The 21355-nt window shown below is 40.4% G+C and overlaps 1 protein-coding gene across 1 annotated transcript in view; it reads left to right on the top strand.

Annotated features, from left to right (window-relative positions):
* Positions 1-11445: 11445 nt before the first annotated feature.
* prkd1 (protein kinase D1) overlaps positions 11446-21355 on the top strand; it is a 35445-nt gene continuing 25535 nt past the window's right edge. The window contains exons 1-2 of the mRNA XM_039009747.1: positions 11446-11474; positions 20945-21083. Coding sequence (XP_038865675.1) covers positions 20969-21083 — 115 coding nt within the window. The 5' untranslated portion in view covers positions 11446-11474; positions 20945-20968. The remainder of the gene's footprint in view (positions 11475-20944; positions 21084-21355) is intronic.

Genomic DNA, 21355 nt, shown 5'->3' with positions numbered 1-21355 from the left:
CGGATTGCCCCTTTAAAAGAGTTGCTATCAGAGATGCAAGAGTCACCCTCATTACAGAGCATTGTACTGATCCTCACCACAGAGAACAGGTAGAGATAGACAACAAAAGAATCTGCCTCTGCCTGTTAATTACTTTAGTGATTAAGTAAACACTGCACAGCTCAATTATTGAAATGACAAAAAATTTGCTGTGGTTTCTGTCGGTGTTAACGTGGTGAGCTGAAAGGTTAGCTCATTATGATGTCTGTGGAAAGCAAAAGCTCTGAAAACACAATTATCTTTTCCTACGTGGCAATGATGTTGCCACTGCTGCCATTCCAAATATAAATACAGTGCGATGCTGTGAATGTTTTCTCACAAACAACATCCTCGTAAAAAATCAAAAGTGAAGTTTTCATGTTTGCAAAAGTCAAACGCTGTAAACAAACACGAATCAAGGTGAAACCTCTTTTAGATTAGAAAAATAGGTAGAAAACATTGCTAATTGGAAATACAACATTTTTTAAAATATGTAATACTTTTTTTATTCATGTGTTTCTTGTGTTGTGGTGGTAACCCCTCTTTTGTACTACATGTTAGGTGTTAGTACAACTAGATTATGTATAATAACTAGGGTTGCACATTTTGTGGAAAATTCAGAAGTGGAAACTTTCCGTGGGAATTAACAGGAATATATGGGAATTAACGGGAATTAACGGGAATATATGCACATTAATATTAATTCCATTTAAATGTAGATGTTTTTTGCATATATATACAGTATATATATATATTTACCATATCATATGGAGACAGAAACATAAACCTTTCACCTTATCATAAGTAAACACAATTGAAAATGATTAAATCCTTCCAATATAAATAAAACAATTTAGTTATGAATTAAACTTTAATTAAATGAGTTGACTCTTCACATGGATTAATTCACTGAACGACAAAAGAAAGGGAATTTTGAATGATCCCCAATGATCCATCGCATCTCCCCAAAAATCTGTAAAATGATAGTCTAGAAACTAAAGCTTTTGTTGTCTTCCTCTTCACTGTCACTTTCCAACCTTGTTGAGGATGGCTCGTTGTCAGGCTCAAAAAGCCAGAAATTTTCCCGGATGGCCACCAATTTTTCAACCCTTGTATTGGTCAGCCTGTTGCGTGCTTTGGTGTGTGTGTCCCCAAACAAGGACCAGTTGCACTCGGAGGCGGCTGATGTTGGTGGGATTTGGAGGATGATGGAGGCAACAGGGGAAAGAGCCTCAGATCCACAAAGTCCCTTCCACCAGGTGGCTGATGAGATATGTTGGCACGACTGCCATATTGCATCTCCATCCCAAAGCCCTTGCTTGGATTTGTACTTCGCCAGACTGCCAAGAACCTTGCCCTCATCCAGGGCAAGGTGGCGAGACATGGTAGTGATGACACCATAGGCCTTGTTGATTTCTGCAACAGACAGGATGCTCTTGCCAGCATACTTGGGGTCCAACAGGTATGCTGCGGCGTGTATGGGCTTCAGGCAGAAGTCTTCACGCTTTTTAATGTATTTCAGAACTGTTGTTTCCTCTGCCTGGAGCAACAGTGAAGTGGGCAGGGCAGTACGGATTTCTTCTCTTACATCTGCAAGCAGAGTCTGAACATCAGACAGGATGGCATTGTCTCCCTCAATCCGTGCAATGGCTATTGCTATAGGTTTCAGGAGTTTCAGGCTGCTTACCACTCCCTCCCAAAATACATCATCCAGGATCCTCTTGATGGTGCTGTCCATATCGGCAGATTGTGATATGGCCATTTTTTTGGAGAGACTCCTTCCCCTCCAGGAGACCTTCAAACATGATGACAACACCACCCCAACGGGTGTTGCTGGGCAGCTTCAATGTGGTGCTCTTATTCTTCTCACTTTGCTTGGTGAGGTAGATTGCTGCTATAACCTAACCATTTCCTTGGCTCTCTTGTTGAGTGTATCCATTGTTTTCAGTGGCATGATGTCCTTGAGTAGCAGATTCAATGCATGAGCAGCACAGCCAATGGGTGTGATGTGAGGGTAGGACTCCTCCACTTTAGAACAAGCAGCCTTCATGTTTGCAGCATTGTCTGTCACCAGTGCAAATACCTTCTGTGGTCCAAGGTCATTGATGACTACATTCAGCTCATCTGCAATGTAAAGACCGGTGTGTCTGTGCTCTTGTAGAATACTGGTTGAATGGTGGAGATTATGTAGTTAATTATTCCTTGCCCACGAACATTCGACCACCCATCAGAGATGATTGCAATATAGTCTGCTTTCTCTATGATTTGCTTGACCTTCACTTCAACTCTGTTGAACTCTGCATCCAGCAAATGAGTAGATAAAGCATGTCTGGTTGGAGGGGTGTATGCTGTGCGAAGAACATTCAGAAATCTTGTTTGATACACATTGCCTGTGAGCATCAGAGATGAACCAGTTGCATACACAGCTTGAGCAAGACATTCATCAGCATTTCTCTGACTACGTTCCTCCATTGAGTCAAAAAAAAACTTCTGATTCCAGGAGGACCATGAGCTGTTGCTATCGATAAGGTGTTTGATTCATAATTTTCACCTTGACTAGAGAGGGACTTTTGTCAGAGGTTGCTTGTTGTGAGCGCTGAGGGAACTTTATGCACTTGGCCAGATGATTCTGCATCTTTGTTGCATTCTTCACAAATGATTTGGCACAGTATTTGCAAATGTACACAGGTTTTCCTTCTACGTTAGCTGCAGTGAAATGTCTCCACACATCAGATAGTGCCCGTGGCATTTTCCTGTAAAGATTAGAAAAAAATGAGTAAAAAAAACCCCAATACAATTCCATGTACAGATAAATAGTTAAGCAGTTAGATTAAACAACTCCTTTGTAAGATTTAAAAAAATAAATGAAACATGTATGGAAACAGGTGAATTAACACTCCTCAGTTAGCAGGCTCAAGCAAGCTAAAACCCACATGGTAGCAAAAACTAACTAGCAGAAATTGTTAACAAGTTAGAAATGATTTAAACACACTTTGCTGTAGGCTGCTATTTACTAGTTAACAAAAAATCATGTATGTCATGTAAATATATTCACCCCACCCAGTATTGTAATTAAATCTTACCAGAACGCATGTAGTCCTTGGCTCAGACAGTAGTGTGGGCTCAATAGCATCTCATTAGTGTGCAAGATCTTGAGAATCAGCTGGTCACGTGATAGAAGAGTGCACTGCACTGTGCATGCAGAGGGTTGCAATTCCATTGAATTGGGGATAGTTTAACCAAAATATGCCACAAGACCTGGAATCGCCTTATGTGTATACCACAAAAAAGGTTCACTGTTAAAAGCTAACTTTTTTGATGAATTTCAATTCCCGGGCTTAACTTCCCATGGAAGAATTCTGGAAATTTACCGGAAAGTTTACGACCCTTTGCAACCATAAAAATAACGTCAATAGTTTTATAACACTCTAATCACTTCCTTGATATTTTCTAAAGATCACCACATTTAGTAAAATGTAATGGTATATAATTGTCTTGTTATTCAAAACTATACTACAATGTCAGTGATCTCTGTGCATATTTCCGGTTGATCATGAATATGACATTCTGTGAGAAGGAAGGCACTATAATTCTTCACCATTCTCACAATCAGTGGTGTGTATTCATGGATGCCAAGGGCCAGGCTTCACCCCAAAAACTGAACAATAAAAAAATGAAATAACTTATTTAGTCTCTCTGTGTTTCATAATCTTCTTTCAATTTGCAAGGCTCAAAGTATCTCACCGGAGAAAACATCAGAGCGAGCAAAACAGTGCCCCGCTGTCTCTGAAGGCCATCTATCTGATGCTGACTTGTTCAAAAGAGTATGACATTTTTGCCGCCTGTAGCATTGAATGCAAGAGAAGCCAGCGAGCATCTGGCCTCCCTTGATTAAAAAAGTAACATTATCGCCAATCAGCATTGAGCTAAACTGAGTGAGCTCAACAGTGAATGGTTCTGGTGCACCAAAAGAAAGTGTCAAGGGAAGCCAGTTTGGATTTGGCGTCACTCCTATCAAATCGCATCGAGAGCATACATCATTGACAGAAACAACTTGAATTGTTGCATCTCGTTGTGTTGTTGTCCTCCATTGGCTAGCTAAAATTGCCCCTTTCTTAAATTGGCCATGGATGGAGATAGGGATTTGGACTTGTGGCAAGCATTTTAGCCAGGTAGCCTAGGACAACAAAACATAAAAGTGTGTACTGTATGACAGAGTGATTGACCGTTTCGTCAACATGAAAGAGAGGAGGATGGCATTGGCGTTTCTCTACAAGTAGGGTGAGTCAACATGTTTTTTCTACTTGCACGAACACACAGACACAGACACACACACACAGACAGAAATCAGAAACATGGACAGCCACATCAGATTTAGCTTACGTTGATTGGACTAAATTGTTTTTGGTATCTTTTCATTGTATTAGACTAAGCATAGGTGATTTGATGTTGAAATGTTGATGTTGAAATGGTGCTGGAATAGTGCAGGCAGCTCCTGTTTTCTTTGCGACTAGCGGTAACTCTCCGTGGTTCTAAGTCAGTAGTTTTTTAGTGTTCTTAAATTGTCAGAAACATTAACACGCTTTTAGGTCATGGCTGTAGGTCATGTACAGTTGAAGTCAAAGTTTACATACACTTAGGTTGGAGTCATTAAAACTTGTTTTTTAACCACTCCACAAATTTTCAAGTCGGTTAGGACATCCATTTTGTGCTTGACACAAGTAATTTTCCCAACAATTGTTTACAGACCAGATTATTTCACTTATAATTCACTGTATGTTCCAATGGGTCAGAGGTTTACACACACTAAGTTGACTGTGCCTTCAAACAGCTTGGAAAATTCCAGAAAATGATGTCATGGCTTTAGAAGCTTCTGATAGGCTAATTGGAGGTGTACCTGTGGATGTATTTCAAGGCCTACCTTCAAACTCAGTGCCTTTTTGCTTGACATCATGGGAAAATCAAAAGAAATCAGCCAAGACCTCAGAAGAAAAATTGTAGACTTCTACAAGTCTGGTTCATCCTTGGGAGCAATTTCCAAACGCCTGAAGGTACCACGTTCATCTGTACAAACAATAGTGCGCTAGTATAAACACCATGGGACCACGCAGCCGTCATACCGCTCAGGAAGGAGACGCGTTCGGTCTCCTAGAGATGAACGTACTTGGTTGCGAAAGATGCAAATCAATCCCAGAACAACCGCAAAGGACCTTGTGAAGATGCTGGAGGAAACGGGTACAAAACAGTAAAACGAGTCCTATATCGACATAACCTGAAAGGCCGCTCAGCAAGGAAGAATCCACCGCTCCAAAACCACCATAAAAAAGCCAGACTACAATTTGCAACTGCACATGGGGACAAAGATCGTACCTTTTGGAGAAATGTCCTCTGGTCTGATGAAACAAAAATATGACTGTTTGGCCATAATGACCATCGTTATGTTTGGAGGAAAAAGGGGGATGCTTGCAAGCCGAAAAACACCATCCAAACCGTGAAGCACAGGGTTGCAGCATCATGTTGTGGGGGTGCTTTGCTGCAGGAGGGACTGGTTTCACTTCACAAAATAGATGGCATCATGAGGCAGGAAAATAATGTGGGCATATTGAAGCAACATCTCAAGACATCAGTCAGGAAGTTAAAGCTTGGTCGCAAATGGGTCTTCCAAATGGAGACCCCAAGCATACTTACAAAGTTGTGGCAAAATGGCTTAAGGACAACAAAGTCAAGGTATTGGAGTGGCCATCACAAAGCCCTGACCTCAATCCTATAGAAAATGTGTGGGCAGAACTGAAAAACCGTGTGCGAGCAAGGAGGCCTACAAACCTGACTCAGTTACACCAGCTCTGCCAGGAGGAATGGGCCAAAATTCACCCAACTTATTGTGGGAAGCTTGTGGAAGGCTATCCGAAACGTTTGACCCAAGTTAAACAATTTAGAGGCAATGCTACCAAATACTAATTGAGTGTATGTAACTTCTGACCCACTGGCAATGTGATGAAAGAAATAAAAGCTGAAATAAACCATTTTCTCTACTATTATTCTGACATTTCACTTTCTTAAAATAAGGTGGTGATCCTAACTGACCTAAGACATGGAATTTTTACTAGGATTAAATGTCAGGAATTGTGAAAAACTGAGTTGAAATGTATTTGGCTAAGGTGTATGTAAACATCCGACTTCAACTGTAACTGTTACATGCAATATTTTTTGTGGACTTTACTGGACAGAGGTTGTTCTCTAGTTTTGTGATAAACAGAGTTGCGGTTGAATTTATTCTGCCACTGTGTCTTCTTATTGTCTCGGCCTATAAATCACGGTCACAAGGTATGTGAACGAACAGTTTATAGAGCAAACAATGCAATTATCTCAACACAATTATCTTTTCTGGCTTCCCCAGTGATTTTTACCCACGTACCACAACTGCTCACAACACACCCTATGAGCCCTGGTCAAAAGTAGAACACTATATAGGTAATAGGTTGCAATTTGGGACGCATCCAAAGGTTACAGTACAGAACATTTTTATACAAACCTTCTTCACAGTTAGAACTTAAACGTCCCTCTCTCTGTGGCTGCCATTTTTAATTAGCACACTGTGGACTAGAGCCTACCAGAGCCAGTGTAGAGTAGAGTTTCTGAGAGACTGCACTGGGGTGGTGTGGGCATGCCAGCAGTACTCAAAGAGCTGCAAAATAGTTTCTAATAAAGTGTGAACATACAGCAATTAAGGTAACGATGAGAAACTTAACAGTCCTAAAATAAAATAATAATTAAATATAGTGCACAAGTCAAATTATTGAAAAAGAGCCTATTCTCTTTGTCGACTCTAGGTGTGAGAGTGAGAGCTGGTCAAGAATACAATACATTAGAGTACAGTAAATGTCAGATTCAGGTGTTAAACATCTCAAATGCTTGTTAATGAGTAGAGTATACTGCATAAGATCAGTTTCGTATGCATACAGTATACGTACTTGTTTAGCTAAGTGAGTGAGCACTCCATACCATGGTTATTCCCTGTAAACTGAGGTGCAAGTACAGTATGGTAACAGTTAGGAATTTGTTACAGTGTTACAGTTACAGTGAAACACGTTAATTGATTTTGTTCCAGTAATTAGTATTCACAAACAATTATTTACTTTCTTTACTGGCCATGAACGCCCACCCATTATACCCCATGGTACCAATTATTTCCCAGCTCATTAATAGAAGAATCATTTCTAGCTTTCATACGAGACATTCTCTTTTAATGCATGCGTCCAATTCTAGGGTTGTAAAATTATGTTAACTTTACCAAAATCCACAGGTTTTCCAGAAATCCTCGTTGGAGGATTCTGGATTTCCTGCTTATTCCCTCCTGATTCCAGGAATCCTCCAACTGGGATTTCTGGAAAACCTATGAATTTTGGGAAGGTTACCGGAATGTTGCAACTCTATTCAATACACCAGTATCCCTGACACTTTCAATAAATCGCATCCATTATTTTGCAAGTTAGCAATATGAACTGTGGTAGGGTTAGTCTAGACTAGAGCCTTCGGCTTACAATTGTGTGTTTTGTGAGCATTTAACTGTACTGTATACCGTTCTGAAGGCTACAAGAATAGCAATAGCTGCAGCAAAAGTTCTTCTATGGCCGTGTGTGTGTGTGCGTGCGTGCGTGCGTGCGTGCGTGCGTGCGTGCGTGCGTGCGTGCGTGCGTGCGTGCGCAGAGTGAGGCAAAAAAACAAAAGCATGGTCGTCTAACAGTATTGACCAGTGGTTGTCTGTCACACCACAGCCAGCTACAGCCAGCCTGCAGAATGCATTGTGAGAAACAGTTTGGAGTGGTAGACATGTGAGAAACCGGTGCTCATACCACGCAGGGATAATACCCTGGCTGGAGACTAGAGGCTCATTGACAGAAATGCACAATTTTGGTTTTACAATAACAGCAGAAGTATGCTGCATGGATATGGGCCTAGAGCAGATGTAGGCTGCATGGATATGGGCCTAGAGCAGATGTAGCCTGCATGGATATGGGCCTAGAGCAGAAGTAAGCTGCATGGATAGGGGCCTAGAGCAGAAGTAGGCTGCATGGATATGGGCCTAGAGTAGAAGTAGGCTGCATGGATATGGGTCTAGAGCAGAAGTAGGCTGCATGGATATGGGCCTAGAGCAGAAGTAGGCTGCATGGATATGGGCCTAGAGCAGAAGTAGGCTGCATGGATATGGGCCTAGAGCAGAAGTAGGCTGCATGGATATGGGCCTAGAGCAGATGTAGGCTGCATGGATATGGGCCTAGAGCAGAAGTAGGCTGCATGGATATGGGCCTAGAGCAGATGTAGGCTGCATGGATATGGGCCTAGAGCAGAAGTAGGCTGCATGGAGGTTGTCTGCTAATTATTTACGTAAAATGTTCTGTTTGCTTTGAGTGTTCATGCGAAGTGGTGACTTAGGGTTTGAATAATCCAGATTAATAAAGCAAAACTTCTTCTTAACAAAGTGTATTAGTTTACTCTTGGAACATAATGTTACTGAACTTAGTTTTTTTATCAAAATTAAGCTTGAATTTCCTCTGTGAATTCTGCTACTTTTTTCACAAGTCAATGTGACTTTAGGCATGGTCCAAGCAGTGTAATTTAAAAACGAATTTCCCATCACCTCACAATATTTTTGTACAGCACTGTTCTGGCTACACACTAATTGAAGCAAAACACAATTTCAAGGTTGACCTTTTTGTGTGGATAAGATGTTTAAAAATGTATATGAAGAAACATAATACAATTTTCCTGTTAATGTGTGGTTAGCCTTGGAATTCATCTTTCATAGTTTTTAATTCCTCATGCATTCAACACTAAATGTAGTTGATGAATTTATGAAAACAACAAATTCACATCCCCACTAGCAACAAAGGACCAGAATATTCTTCTCTCAGTCCACCTCTGACAGTATACTGTTGTTTTACTACTGGAGTGTTTGGTACCCTGATCCTCGCCATAAAGAATGTGTGAAATGCAAACAAACCCTGTCTGAAACGAATCCTGGACCTGCATGAGAAGTGGGTCCAACATCCAGGACCAGAGTACCATGTATTGTGACGCTGATCACGTGGAACCTTTTTGCCTGTTGTAAACAATCTAGCTCGCTAACATCATGTAGAATGTGTGTCTTGCTAATCGCACCCTGAAACGGTTATTTTCAGGTCTTGTGAAAGCAAAATGTATTCGGTAGAATTCTCACAAACGCTCCAGGAAACCGAACCAGGGTACCGAATTTCAAATGTGAAAACGCCCTAAGACACTTGTTGTTCAGCTGCAGCTGCTAGTGCTACTGATGTTTTTACATGTTTCTCTGTTCATGTCATTTTATCAGGCACATACGTATTACATTTAAAATAAAGTTACCTGGCCATGAGAATACTTGCACTTTGAACTCAACTGAGACACTTATAGTATGGGGTCACTCAGACAGGGGTCACACAGTCAGGAATCACTGACAATGTAGAGCTTTACAGTGTCGATGCTGCAGCCATCAGGGTGAAAGCAAAGAAGAGGTTGATGTTCCAGAATGGAAGGAAGGAAGGGCACCACAACGAGATTGTAGTGTATAGCGTAGGCGTGAAAGGACAGAACGGCAGTTACAGCTGTATCGGGGATTCATACAGGCTGAAGCGCTTTCAGAGGCTATTTCCCCCTCAGCCAACGGACCAAGCCACAGCTGCTTCTAGCAGTGTTAAAAGCAGTAACTTGTTACACCATCCATGACACAACGTCAGCTAGCTACGACACTGACTGTGCCTATTGTTTGAGGGAAAAGATGGCCTTCAAATTGATGTTCTTTGTACATCGCACTTATCCATAAAAAACCTATACATGTATTGCAGGAAAATAAGTGTTGAAAGGCCATCTTAGTTGAAAGTGCCTCATCAGTCTCCCCCGAGAGGCAATATAACTAGTAACTAATGCCTATGGAATTCCTGTGCTTTTAAAGTAGCATATCTTCCCCATAGGGGGGTAAATGACAAGGATCAGCGTCTCTCTGCTTTTCTGGTGCTGGAAATGACATTCAGCAGATATATGTGCATCCGTTGTGTCAAGTAAATGAATAGCGTTCAATCAGGAAAAAAGCCTTGGGTTCCGCTGCCATGACAACCCTACTGTTACATTGGGGCTGCTGTCATGGTGACCTAAGAGTCAGTACCACATTTAGGCCTATGTCTGTATATGTTTTTGTACAGACCTCATTAGAGGCTGACAAGGCAGAAATCTACTGCTATTAACTAGGTCGAGAATATTGAGATATACCTGTTCCTGGAGCTGTTTGAATTTCAACTTGACCAACATATTACTGCATTGCTATTAAGGTGTATCATTCACCACAGGATTCAGTTGGAATGCTCCATACACCAAGATAATATTAGATTTATAGTACAATTGTGAGATGTTTTGCTTAATTTTTTTTTTTACAATCAGTTCAAACTAATAATATGTCATCCATGTTTTGATTACAAACTACAATCAATAAATAGGAATTAGAGCTGAGCCTTCTCAATGTCAATAAAAATACAGATCCACAACACTCTGACAACCTTTCCTCCTGCAATAATTATTCCATTAGTCCTACTGAGTGTTAGTGTTCATTTGCTGTCAGACACAGTGCCATGTGTGATCTGTATTGACTGAATGGAGCAGAGCAAAGGCTCATGGGGATTTAGAGCATGTGACTTAACAGATCAATTACTGTCTCATTTATTAGTGGATGGAGTCATTGCTGACAGACTATTACAGAGCTAAGCTAGCAAAACTACATGAGGCCTGCACTGCAATACATCAGCTTTGATAGAGCTATGTTCATGTCCATGCCACTTGAAGTTTGCTTTCTTTTTGCCTTAGACAATATTTGGTAGGGATTATCATTGCTCATTCTCATAGATTTGTAAAAAATGTGTTAGGTCTTCTCCTCCTCTACCTGTTTCTAATGCTTTCTTATCCTCAGGTGCTACCTTTTGTAAAACCAGGAATTATCTCTGAGTTATTACAATAATAATATTATACAAATCAATTCAGTGTTACTAACGAGTTCTAATTTGATTAACAGACGAAAAATGACAATGTCAAACGTGTGTGTGTGTGTGGTGTGTGTGTGTGTACGCATAGCTGCGGCAAGTAGGGGTGCTGTAGGGGGGTGCTGTATTACAGCACCCCCTGAAAAAAAAAATATATATTTTTTAAGTATTGCACTGGTCTTTTACTAGTCCTGTATTAGCAGACCGGTATAGCCGTCTGTAGCGTGGGCAATTTCTTTCTTTCTTCTTCTGCACCCCCTCCCTCCCCCAACCATTTTCTGGCGTGTGTGTGTGATGTGAGCTTAACTAGATGGTGAAATAGTGGGATTGGCTTCATGTTGTTGTAACCAAGCTCAGCAGAGTAGATCAATAGCGGGTGAAGCACAGCAGTGGTTCCCTCACCATAGTACACAGGTCAGTCAATATGTTGCTCTTTTCTTTGACATTGGATTGATAAGGGGGATGTTATTCCTAAAACTGTTTAGTAACCACGTACATCGTTTTTAGACGTATAGTGCAAGTTAGGGCTGGGCGATATGGCCCAGAATATCATATCACAATATTTTTTGAATGTTTGACTGTATGACATATTTGAAGGCAATTTTACACTACCGTTCAAAAGTTTAGGGTCACTTAGAAATGTCCTTGTTTTTGAAAGAAAAACCAATTTTTTGTCGATTTTAAAATAACATCAAATTGATCAGAAATACAGTGTAGACATTGTTAATGTTGTAAATGACTATTGTTGCTGGAAACGGCAGATTTAAAAAATATATATATGAATATCTACATAGGCGTACAGAGGCCCATTATCAGCAACCATCACTCCTGTGTTCCAATGGCACGTTGTGTTAGCTAATCCAAGTTTATAATTTTAAAAGGCTAATTGATCATTAGAAAACCCTTTTGCAATTATGTTAGCACATCTGAAAACTGTTGTTCTGATTAAAGAAGCAATAAAACTGGCCTTCTTTAGACTAGTTGAGTATCTGGAGCATCAGCATTTGTGGGTTTGACTACAGGCTCAAAATGGCCAGAAACAAAGAGCTTTCTTCTGAAACTCGTCAGTCTATTCATGTTCTGATAAATGAAGGCTATTCCATGTGAGAAATTGCCAAGAAACTGAAGATCTCGTACAACGCTGTGTACTACTCCCTTCACAGTAGAGCGCAAACTGGCTCTAACCAGAATAGAAAGAGGAATGGGAGGCCTTTTAATGGACAAAAAATGTGCTTTTATTTCAAAAACAAGGAAATGTCTAAGTGACCCCAAACTTTTGAACGGTAGGTTATGTTTTTGAATAATAAAAGCTCTAAATATGCTTCATTAGTAGTGGGGCGCTTTTCTGTTTTCTGATTTGTTTTATACTATTCAATTACATTTCAAACCCGGTTTATAATTTTTTTTGGGGGGGTGGCATTTTCATCAATTTCGGAATCTCCTGCACACTGTTATCATTTCCACACAGAGCCACATTTGTTTTTTGTCTTTGTATGCCTTAATTTAGTCAAAAAGTAACTTTTTCTTTATCAGAATAATTCTTCTCCTATATGACCATGTATTTTCAACATGATATCATAGGAAAACGTCATCCTGGCACGTTATTGCAAAAAGGGTAAATGGTCCCTTGTAGCTGACATTTTTCTTAATACAGTCAATGAGAAAAGATGTGTCACAGGGTTGATGTATTTCTAATTTATCTCATGTCTGTCATTCGTTCTCTACCTCCTCTTTATCTCCTCATTGTCTTCTTTCTCCCCGTTATTTCACCCTCTCTACACTCTCCCCCTCCCTCACCCTTTCTGTCTCTCTCACCCCCTCCCTCACTATCCCCCTTCTCTCTCCCTCCTTCTTTCCCTCCCTCCACCTCCTCTCTTCTCTCTCCCTCTCCTCTCTCCCCATTCCTCCTTTACCCTCTCCCCTCCTTACTCTCTCAGCCATCCCTCCTTGACCCTCTCCCCTCTTTCCCCTTTCTCCCCCTCCCCCTCCCTCACTATCCCCCTTCTCTCTCCCTCCCCCTTTCCCTCCCTCCACCTCCTCTCATCTCTCTCTCTCTCTCTCTCTCTCTCTCTCTCTCCCTCTGCTCTCTCCCCATTCCTCCTTCACCCTCTCCCCCTCCCTACTGTCTCTCAGCCATCCCTCCTTCACCCTCTCACCTCTTTCCCCTTTCTCCCCCTTGATACTCTCTCCATTTTCTCTCTCTCCTCCCTCCTCATCCTCTCTTCCACAGACAGGTTGACAGATAGGCAGGCACAGACAGGCTGACAGGCAGGCTGACAGACACAGACAGTTTCAAGTCAATCAACAACAAAAAAAGACCAATATCCTCTTCAGTATTAATTCAAGAATTCATAAAAAGGCTCTTAGTTTCTAGAACTGTAAGACCATTGTGTCCAATCGAGGGCAAAAATGCTTTGGTTTGGTTGACTTCAAATTTTATATGTCGGGTTCCCCGGTCACTCATATGTAAAATCTGTGAAGATTAAACCTTTTTAAACCTTCAAAACCAGCCCTATTACCCAAAATTAAGTCACTTCTTGTAATCGCAGGAAGCTGAAATTCAATGTACTGTATGTCCTCCCGGGGACACTCTTTAACGAGTTTCAAGCCTTTACGTTGAGAATTGACTGTTCCACAAAAGATGGAAGACGACATCGAATGTTCCTGAGTGGCCTAGTTACAGTTTTGACTTAAATCGGCTTGAAAATATATGGCAAGACTTGAAAATGGCTATCTAGCAATGATCAACAATCAACAGACCGAGCTTGAAGAATGTTTTAAAGTATAATGGGCAAATATTGTACAATCCAGGTGTGCAAAGCTCTTAGAGACTTACCCAGAAAGACTCACAGCTGTAATCGCCTCCAAAGGTGCTTCTACAATGTATTGACTTAGGGGTGCAAATACTTATGTCAATTAGATTTCTGTATTTCATTTTCAAGAAATCTGCTTCATTTCTAAAAACATGTCTTCACTTTGTCATTATAGGGTATTGTGGATAGATGGGTGAGGGGAAAAAAAGATGTCATCAATGTCTGAATTCAAGCTGTAACACAACAAAATGTGGGATAAGTCAAGGGGTATGGATGCTTTCTGAAGGCAGTGTATGTTAGCAAATGTTGTATGCAAAAATACAATTAAACATCACACACAATGTATAAACATATTACAATTGGAACAGGCCAACCATGATTCAACTTATCAAATCTAATGAGTTGATAATCAAGTGTGATATTGCTGGGTTGGAATAGAAGTCTGCTCTCCCAGTAAATCAGGGATCAGTGGAGCAAGGTTGGCAACATTTCACCTGAAATGATGCTTTAGTAATAACAGCATACTTGTTACTACTCAATTATCTATTGTTGTTTAGACTAAGAAGTCTAATCTTTACATATGAGTTAGCTTATTTGTACATTTTGAAGTCATGAAGTGTTGATTATTTGAATTGAAGCGTTTGAACTTGTTGTTAAAACCTGTACTGCTCTGGCGTTCCGCCAGCGGAACTCCTCCCACATTCCACTGAAAAGGTAGAGCGCGAAATTCTAAATATATTTTTTTGAAATATTTAACTTTCACACATTAACAAGTCCAATACAGCAAATGAAAGGTACACATCTTGTGAATCCAGCCAACATGTCCGATTTTTAAAATGTTTTACAGCGAAAACAGCACGTATATTTATGTTAGCTCACCACCAAATACAAAAAAGGACAGACATTTTTCACAGCACAGGTAGCATGCACAAAGCCAACCTAACTAACCAAGAACCAACCAAACTAACCAACAAACAACTTCATCAGATGACAGTCTTATAACATGTTATTCAATAAATCTATGTTTTGTTCGAAAAATGTGCATATTTCAGGTATAAATCATAGTTTACATTGCAGCTACAATCAGAAATTGCACCGAAAGCAGACAGAATAATTACAGACACCAACGCCAAATACCTAAATACTCATCATAAAACATTTCTGAAAAATACATAGTGTACAGCAAATGAAAGACAGGCATCTTGTGATTCCAGCCAATATTTCCGATTTATTAAGTGTTTTACAGCGAAAACACAATATAGCGTTATATTAGCTTACCACAATAGCCAGAAACACAAGCCATTTCCCAGCAGCAAAAGTTAGCGATCGTAACAAACCAGTAAAAGATATATAATTTTTGACTAACCTTGATAAGGTTCATCAGATGACAGTCCTATAACATCAGGTTATACATACACTTATGTTTTGTTCGAAAATGTGCATATTTAGAGCTGAAATCAGTGGTTATACATTGTGCTAACGTAGCTACTTTTTCCCACAACGTCCGGATTTTTTTCTGACACTTTTTCTGACACACATATTCTGACCAAATAGCTATTCATAAACATAACTAAAAAATACATGTTGTATAGGAAATGATAGATACACTAGTTCTTAATGCAATCGCCGTGTTAGAATTCTAAAAATAACTTCATTACGACATCCAGCTTAGGTATGGCGAGAGAGTACCCAAAAGCTGGGCGCAAACGACTAGTTCACATGTTCGACAGATATATGAAATAGCATCATAAAATGGGTCCTACTTTTGCTGATCTTCCATCAGAATGTTGTACAAGGTGTCCTTTGTCAAGAACAATCGTTGTTTGGATTTAGAACGTCCTTTTTCCCTCTTGAATTAGCAAGCGCACTAGCCAAGTGGCGCGAAGCTCTCCTTTCTGAACAAAGGCACACAACGCAACACGCCTAACGTCCCGAATAAATTTCAAAAATCTAATAAAACTATATTGAAAAAACATACTTTACGATGATATTGTCACATGTATCAAATAAAATCAAAGCCGGAGATGGTAGTCGCCTATAACGAAAGCTTTTCAGAAGGCAATTCCAGGTCCAACCTCGCGCCTTCCTGAAAACAGGAAATGGGTGACACGTCATTCCAAGAGGATTCATTCCACTTCAGACCAAGATAAACACTCCATTTCTTCTCTCACTGCCTCTTGACATCCAGGGGAAGGTGTATGACGTGCATGTATACTAATACGTATCATGCCCATTTATAGGCAGGACCTAGAAGAGAGCATCGATTTCAGATTTTCCACTTCCTGGTCAGGAAGTTTGTGCCAAATGAGTTCTGTTTTACTCACAGATATAATTCAAACGGTTTTAGAAACTAGAGAGTGTTTTCTATCCAATAGTAATAATAATATGCATATTGTATGAGCAAGAATTGAGTACGAGGCCGTTTAAATTGGGCACGTTTTTCCCCCAAAGTGAAAACAGCGCCCTCTGTCCTCAACAGGTTTTAAACTATTATTCAAAATGAACTAGTGTTGATGTTGATCAATCACATATCACAGTCCTGCGATAAAGAGGGGAAGGGGTTCTGTCTCTGTGCCTGTGTTGTATTCTCAAATGAACATTTGTAAGATCTCCAATCTGTTTTATTTGATTGTCACTCTCTGTGTATCAGCTACGTGAATCCATTTAGCAGCTTATCACATGGCAGGCATCGCCAATACAGCCATAGGCCTACAGCATGATGGAATTACTGGCCTTATGGTCATCTGAGGCAGACAATAGCTAAACTCACATATTGTTTACATGTTGAGCTGAATGTTCTCAATTTAAAATGATACCAGTAGACAATGTATATGAGGCAAACCATATACCAGATGTTGCTGACATTAAAATGGTTCAGTGGCAATTCAACCCTTGTAATTTAGGTACGGCATACAAATAAGGAGATGACAATTAGGCTGCAAGAGCATTACAGGTAACTCTTTGAGGTTCATTTTATTTTAGTTAGTTCGTTTTAGCAATGTTGCTTGCTAAATGATTGCAGTTGTTTCCATATATAGACAGTACATGCTTCTATGTAGTATCACTGACCCTGGATAAGCTAGCGACTGGTCTAACACAGCTAACCTTTTAGTTCAGTAATATGCTGTTTTTATTAACATTTAGTTGGCTTTATAATTGTGAGAGAACTCGCTCGTAAAAATATTGATATGGCCAGCATTGTAGACCATTTCTCCCCTGTTGCTGACGCTTTAGTTCATCTTAACCTTATAAAATGTTATGTCACCAGTGCTTGTTTTGTTCACATTTTTATTCCTCATGCACCGTTGCTCCTACGTCACTAATCCGGTGATCACCTTTGGAGCTCCGGCCAAGCAAGGCATTTGATTGGTTTGATGTGTTGCGAGGCGTAACTGATTTACAACGGGTTCCCGACCCCTCTTTAGCTGATTTCTGCCATGGAACTTGCAACGAGGCTACCCTAACCCTAACCCTTCATGTCCACATCCCGGCTCAAACCTAAACCTCAACACTATCCCTAACCCTAGCTTCATATCAACTCCCGGCTCAACCCTCAACCCTAACCCTAGCTTCATGTCCACATCCCGGCTCAACCCTAAACCTCAACACTATCCCTAACCCTAGCTTCATATCAACTCCCGGCTCAACCCTAAACCTCAACCTTAACCCTAGCTTCATGTCCACATCCCGGCTCAAACCTAAACCTCAACCCTATCCCTAACCCTAGCTTCATATCAACTCCCGGCTCAACCCTAAACCTCAACCCTATCCCTAACCCTAGTTTCATATCAACTCCCGGCTCAACCCTAAACCCAGCCTCAACCCTATCCCTAACCCTAGTTTCATATCAACTCCCTGCTCAACCCTAAACCTAGCCTTAACCCTATCCCTAACCCTAGCTTCATATCAACTCCTGGCTCAACCCTAAACCTAGCGTCAATCCTATCCCTAACCCTAGTTTCATTTCCACATCTCGGCTCAAAATCATTTTGTGATCCTAATCGCCCCCTATTGATGCAATGTATTCACTTAGGCATCAACCCTGTGACACTCATCTTTTCCCATTTACTGGAATTTATTGACATAAGATTAATTTGATTGATGTTTATCTTTTCCCATTGACTGCGATGTATTGAGATAAAATCCGCTATTGTGACATTTAACCTTTTTGATTAAACGTGCCAGGATCACGTTTTCAGGCTGATAATTGGCAGTTCATAATTTCACCACAAGGGCAGTGTGCAGATTTCTAGGGTCCTTTTGGCACCTGCTCTGCTTGTTCGAGTTTTATCTTTCAATTATTACATTTAACAAAGCAAACATTGGAATACTGTTATGTAAGGTATAAAAAGAATCCAAACCGGTATAGCAAAACACATTTTACCGCCCAGCCCTGGCATTGTGCTTGTTGACATAAAGCACACCATACTTTGACCTTCAGACTTTACTTAGATTAGTGAAACGGAGAGTTAAAAATCCAATGATGTTCTACAACAGAACATGGTGAAACAGACCATTCTTCTTTTACTGTTTCTAAATAGCATGGGTGCAACGTGACAGAATGTGCTGCTCTATCCGATATGTTTCTATCTGAAACATTCTGAATGTTTAACCTCACTAAATACACCACAGGTTTGTTTTGTATCTTTGCTCTGGGCTGTTTTCTAGTATCCTGGGTTTTTAATTTAATTAAGCACAATACATGTTCTAACTCCATTAAAATAGAGTAATGGGCCCCTAGTCTGCATCTGTTAATGTGGGCTCTTTTGCAACGAACTGTGTTGCCTGTTTGGTTAAACACCTACCTTACATTTACCAGAGAAGAACAATTGTCAAGTCTGTTTGTAGGCTATAGGCTTCTGCCTCTTGGTAAAGACTGTACAGTTTAAGTCGGAAGTTTACATACACCTTAGCCAAATACATTTCAACTCAGTTTTTCACAATACCTGACATTTTATCTGAGTAAAAATTCCCTGTCTTAGGTCAGTTAGGATCACCACTTTATTTTAAGAATTTGAAATGTCAGAATAATAGTAGAGAGAATGATTTATTTCAGCATTTATTTATTTCATCACATTCCCAGTGGGTCAGAAGTTTACATACACTTAATTAGTATTTGCTAGCATTGCCTTTAAATTGTTTAACTTGAGTCAAACGTTTCGGATAGACTTCCACAAGTTTCCCACAATACGTTGGGTGAATTTTGGCCCATTCCTCCTGACAGAGCTGGTGTAACTGAGTCAGGTTTGTAGGCCTCCTTGCTCGCACACACTTTTTCAGTTCTGCCCACAAAATTTCTATAGGATTGAGGTCAGGGCTTTGTGATGGCCACTCCAATACCTTGACTTTGTTGTCCTTAAGCAATTTTGCCAGAACTTTGGAAGTATGCTTGGGGTCATTGTCCATTTGGAAGACCCATTTGCGACCAAGCTTTCTTCCTGACTGATGTCTTGAGATGTTGCTTCAATATATCCACATAATTTCCCCTCCCTCATGATGCCATGTATTTTGTGAAGTGCACCAGTCCCTCCTGCAGCAAAGCACCCCCACAACATGATGCTGCCACCCCCGTGCTTCACGGTTGGGATGGTGTTCTTCAGCTTGCAAGCCTCCCCCTTTTCCTCCAAACATAACAATGGTCATTATGGCCAAACAGTTCTATTTTTGTTTCATCAGGCCAGAGGACATTTTTCCAAAAGGTACGATCTTTGTCCCACTGTGCAGTTGCAAACCGTAGTCTGGCTTTTTTATGGAGGTTTTGGTGCAGTGGCTTCTTCCTTGCTGGGCGGCCTTTCAGGTTATGTCGATATAGGACTTGTTTTCCTGTGGATATAGATACCTTTGTACCTGTTTCCTCCAGCATATTCACAAGGTCCTTTGCGGTTGTTCTGGGATTGATTTGCACTTTTCGCACCAAAGTACGTTCCTCTCTAGGAGACAGAGTCTCTCTAGTCTCCTTCCTGAGCAGTATGACGGCTGCGTGGTCCCATGGTGTTTATACTTGCGTACTATTGTTTGTAGAGATGAACGTGGTACCTTCAGGCGTTTGGAAATTGCTCCCAAGGATGAACCAGACTTGTGGAAGTCTACAATTTATTTTCTGAGGTCTGGTCTGATTTCTTTTGATTTTCCCATGATGTCAAGCAAAGAGGCACTGAGTTTGAAGGTAGGCCTTGAAATACATCCACAGGTACACCTCCAATTTACCATGACATCATTTTCTTGAATTTTCCAAGCTGTTGAAAGGCACAGTCAACTTAGTGTATGTAAACTTCTGACCCACTGGAATTGTGATACAGTGAATTATAAGTGAAATAATCTGTCTTTAAACAATTGTTGAGAAAATTACTTGTGTCATGCACAAAGTAGACGTCCTAACCAACTTGCCAAAACTATAGTTTGTTAACAATACATTTGTGGAGTGATTGAAAAATTAGTTTTAATGACCCCAACCTAAGTGTATGTAAACTTCTGACTTCAACTGTATATAACATTTAAGCTGTAAAATAAGACAGCATAAGTGCTATTAACAGTCTGCATCATTATGGGGCTCCTTAATCAGCATCATAGCACCAATGCAATTCCATTTGAAGAGGCATATTACTTTGCTGTAACTTATATTGTTACTGAATGGGGCTGTGATGAACAGCTTTGTAAATATCTCTGAAGCTGATCCTTTGGAGCTATATTATCAATGGGCAGTTGGGTATCAGTACTGTATCATCATTTGTGAAAGGTTGAACCCTGGGCTCTGTAAATTGAATTTAGAGACATCATTGTTTCTCTAAATGTTATTAGGTTAATCTGCCCTAGTCTGCTGTGTGAGATGCCTCCAGAAGGGTCTCTATGGAGACAGATTTCTTCTTGTGTTGCCTGAAAAAAAATGCAGAGAAGGACATCTTTAATTTGACTATTAAGATATTGTTTTAAATTGTCTGAAAGGAAATTATCGTACATTTCGTTCCACTTAATCAACAAGCAATAGAACAATAAATCTGTTTTGGACAGAACTATAGTCAACCTATCAAATGTTAACCAATGCCTGCTACTCTTTTGTTCTCTCCCACACAGTTACCTGAGTGTGGCTTCTATGGAATGTATGATAAGATCCTGCTGTTCCGCCATGTCCCAGACTCAGAGAACATCCTCCAGCTGGTGAAATGTGCTACAGACATCACAGAGGGAGACCTGGTCGAGGTGGTGTTATCAGGTAAGATCAGTACTCACTACATGTTACACACTACCTGGTTGAGATGGTGCGATCAGGTAAAACCAGTGCTCACTACACACTACATGTTACACACTACCTGTTTGAGGTGGTGCTATCAGGAAAAACCAGTGCTCACTTCACACTACATGTTACACACTACACACTACCTGGTTGAGGTGGTGCTATCAGGTAAGACTATAGTACACACTAGAACAGGGCTGTGTTTGTTAGGCATCAAACAGAAGAAAATAAACTGCAATGGGGAGGAACTA

Source organism: Salvelinus namaycush, chromosome 15 (assembly GCF_016432855.1).
Source record: "Salvelinus namaycush isolate Seneca chromosome 15, SaNama_1.0, whole genome shotgun sequence".
NCBI lineage: Eukaryota > Metazoa > Chordata > Actinopteri > Salmoniformes > Salmonidae > Salvelinus > Salvelinus namaycush.
This window is presented reverse-complemented; position numbering and strand designations above follow the sequence as displayed.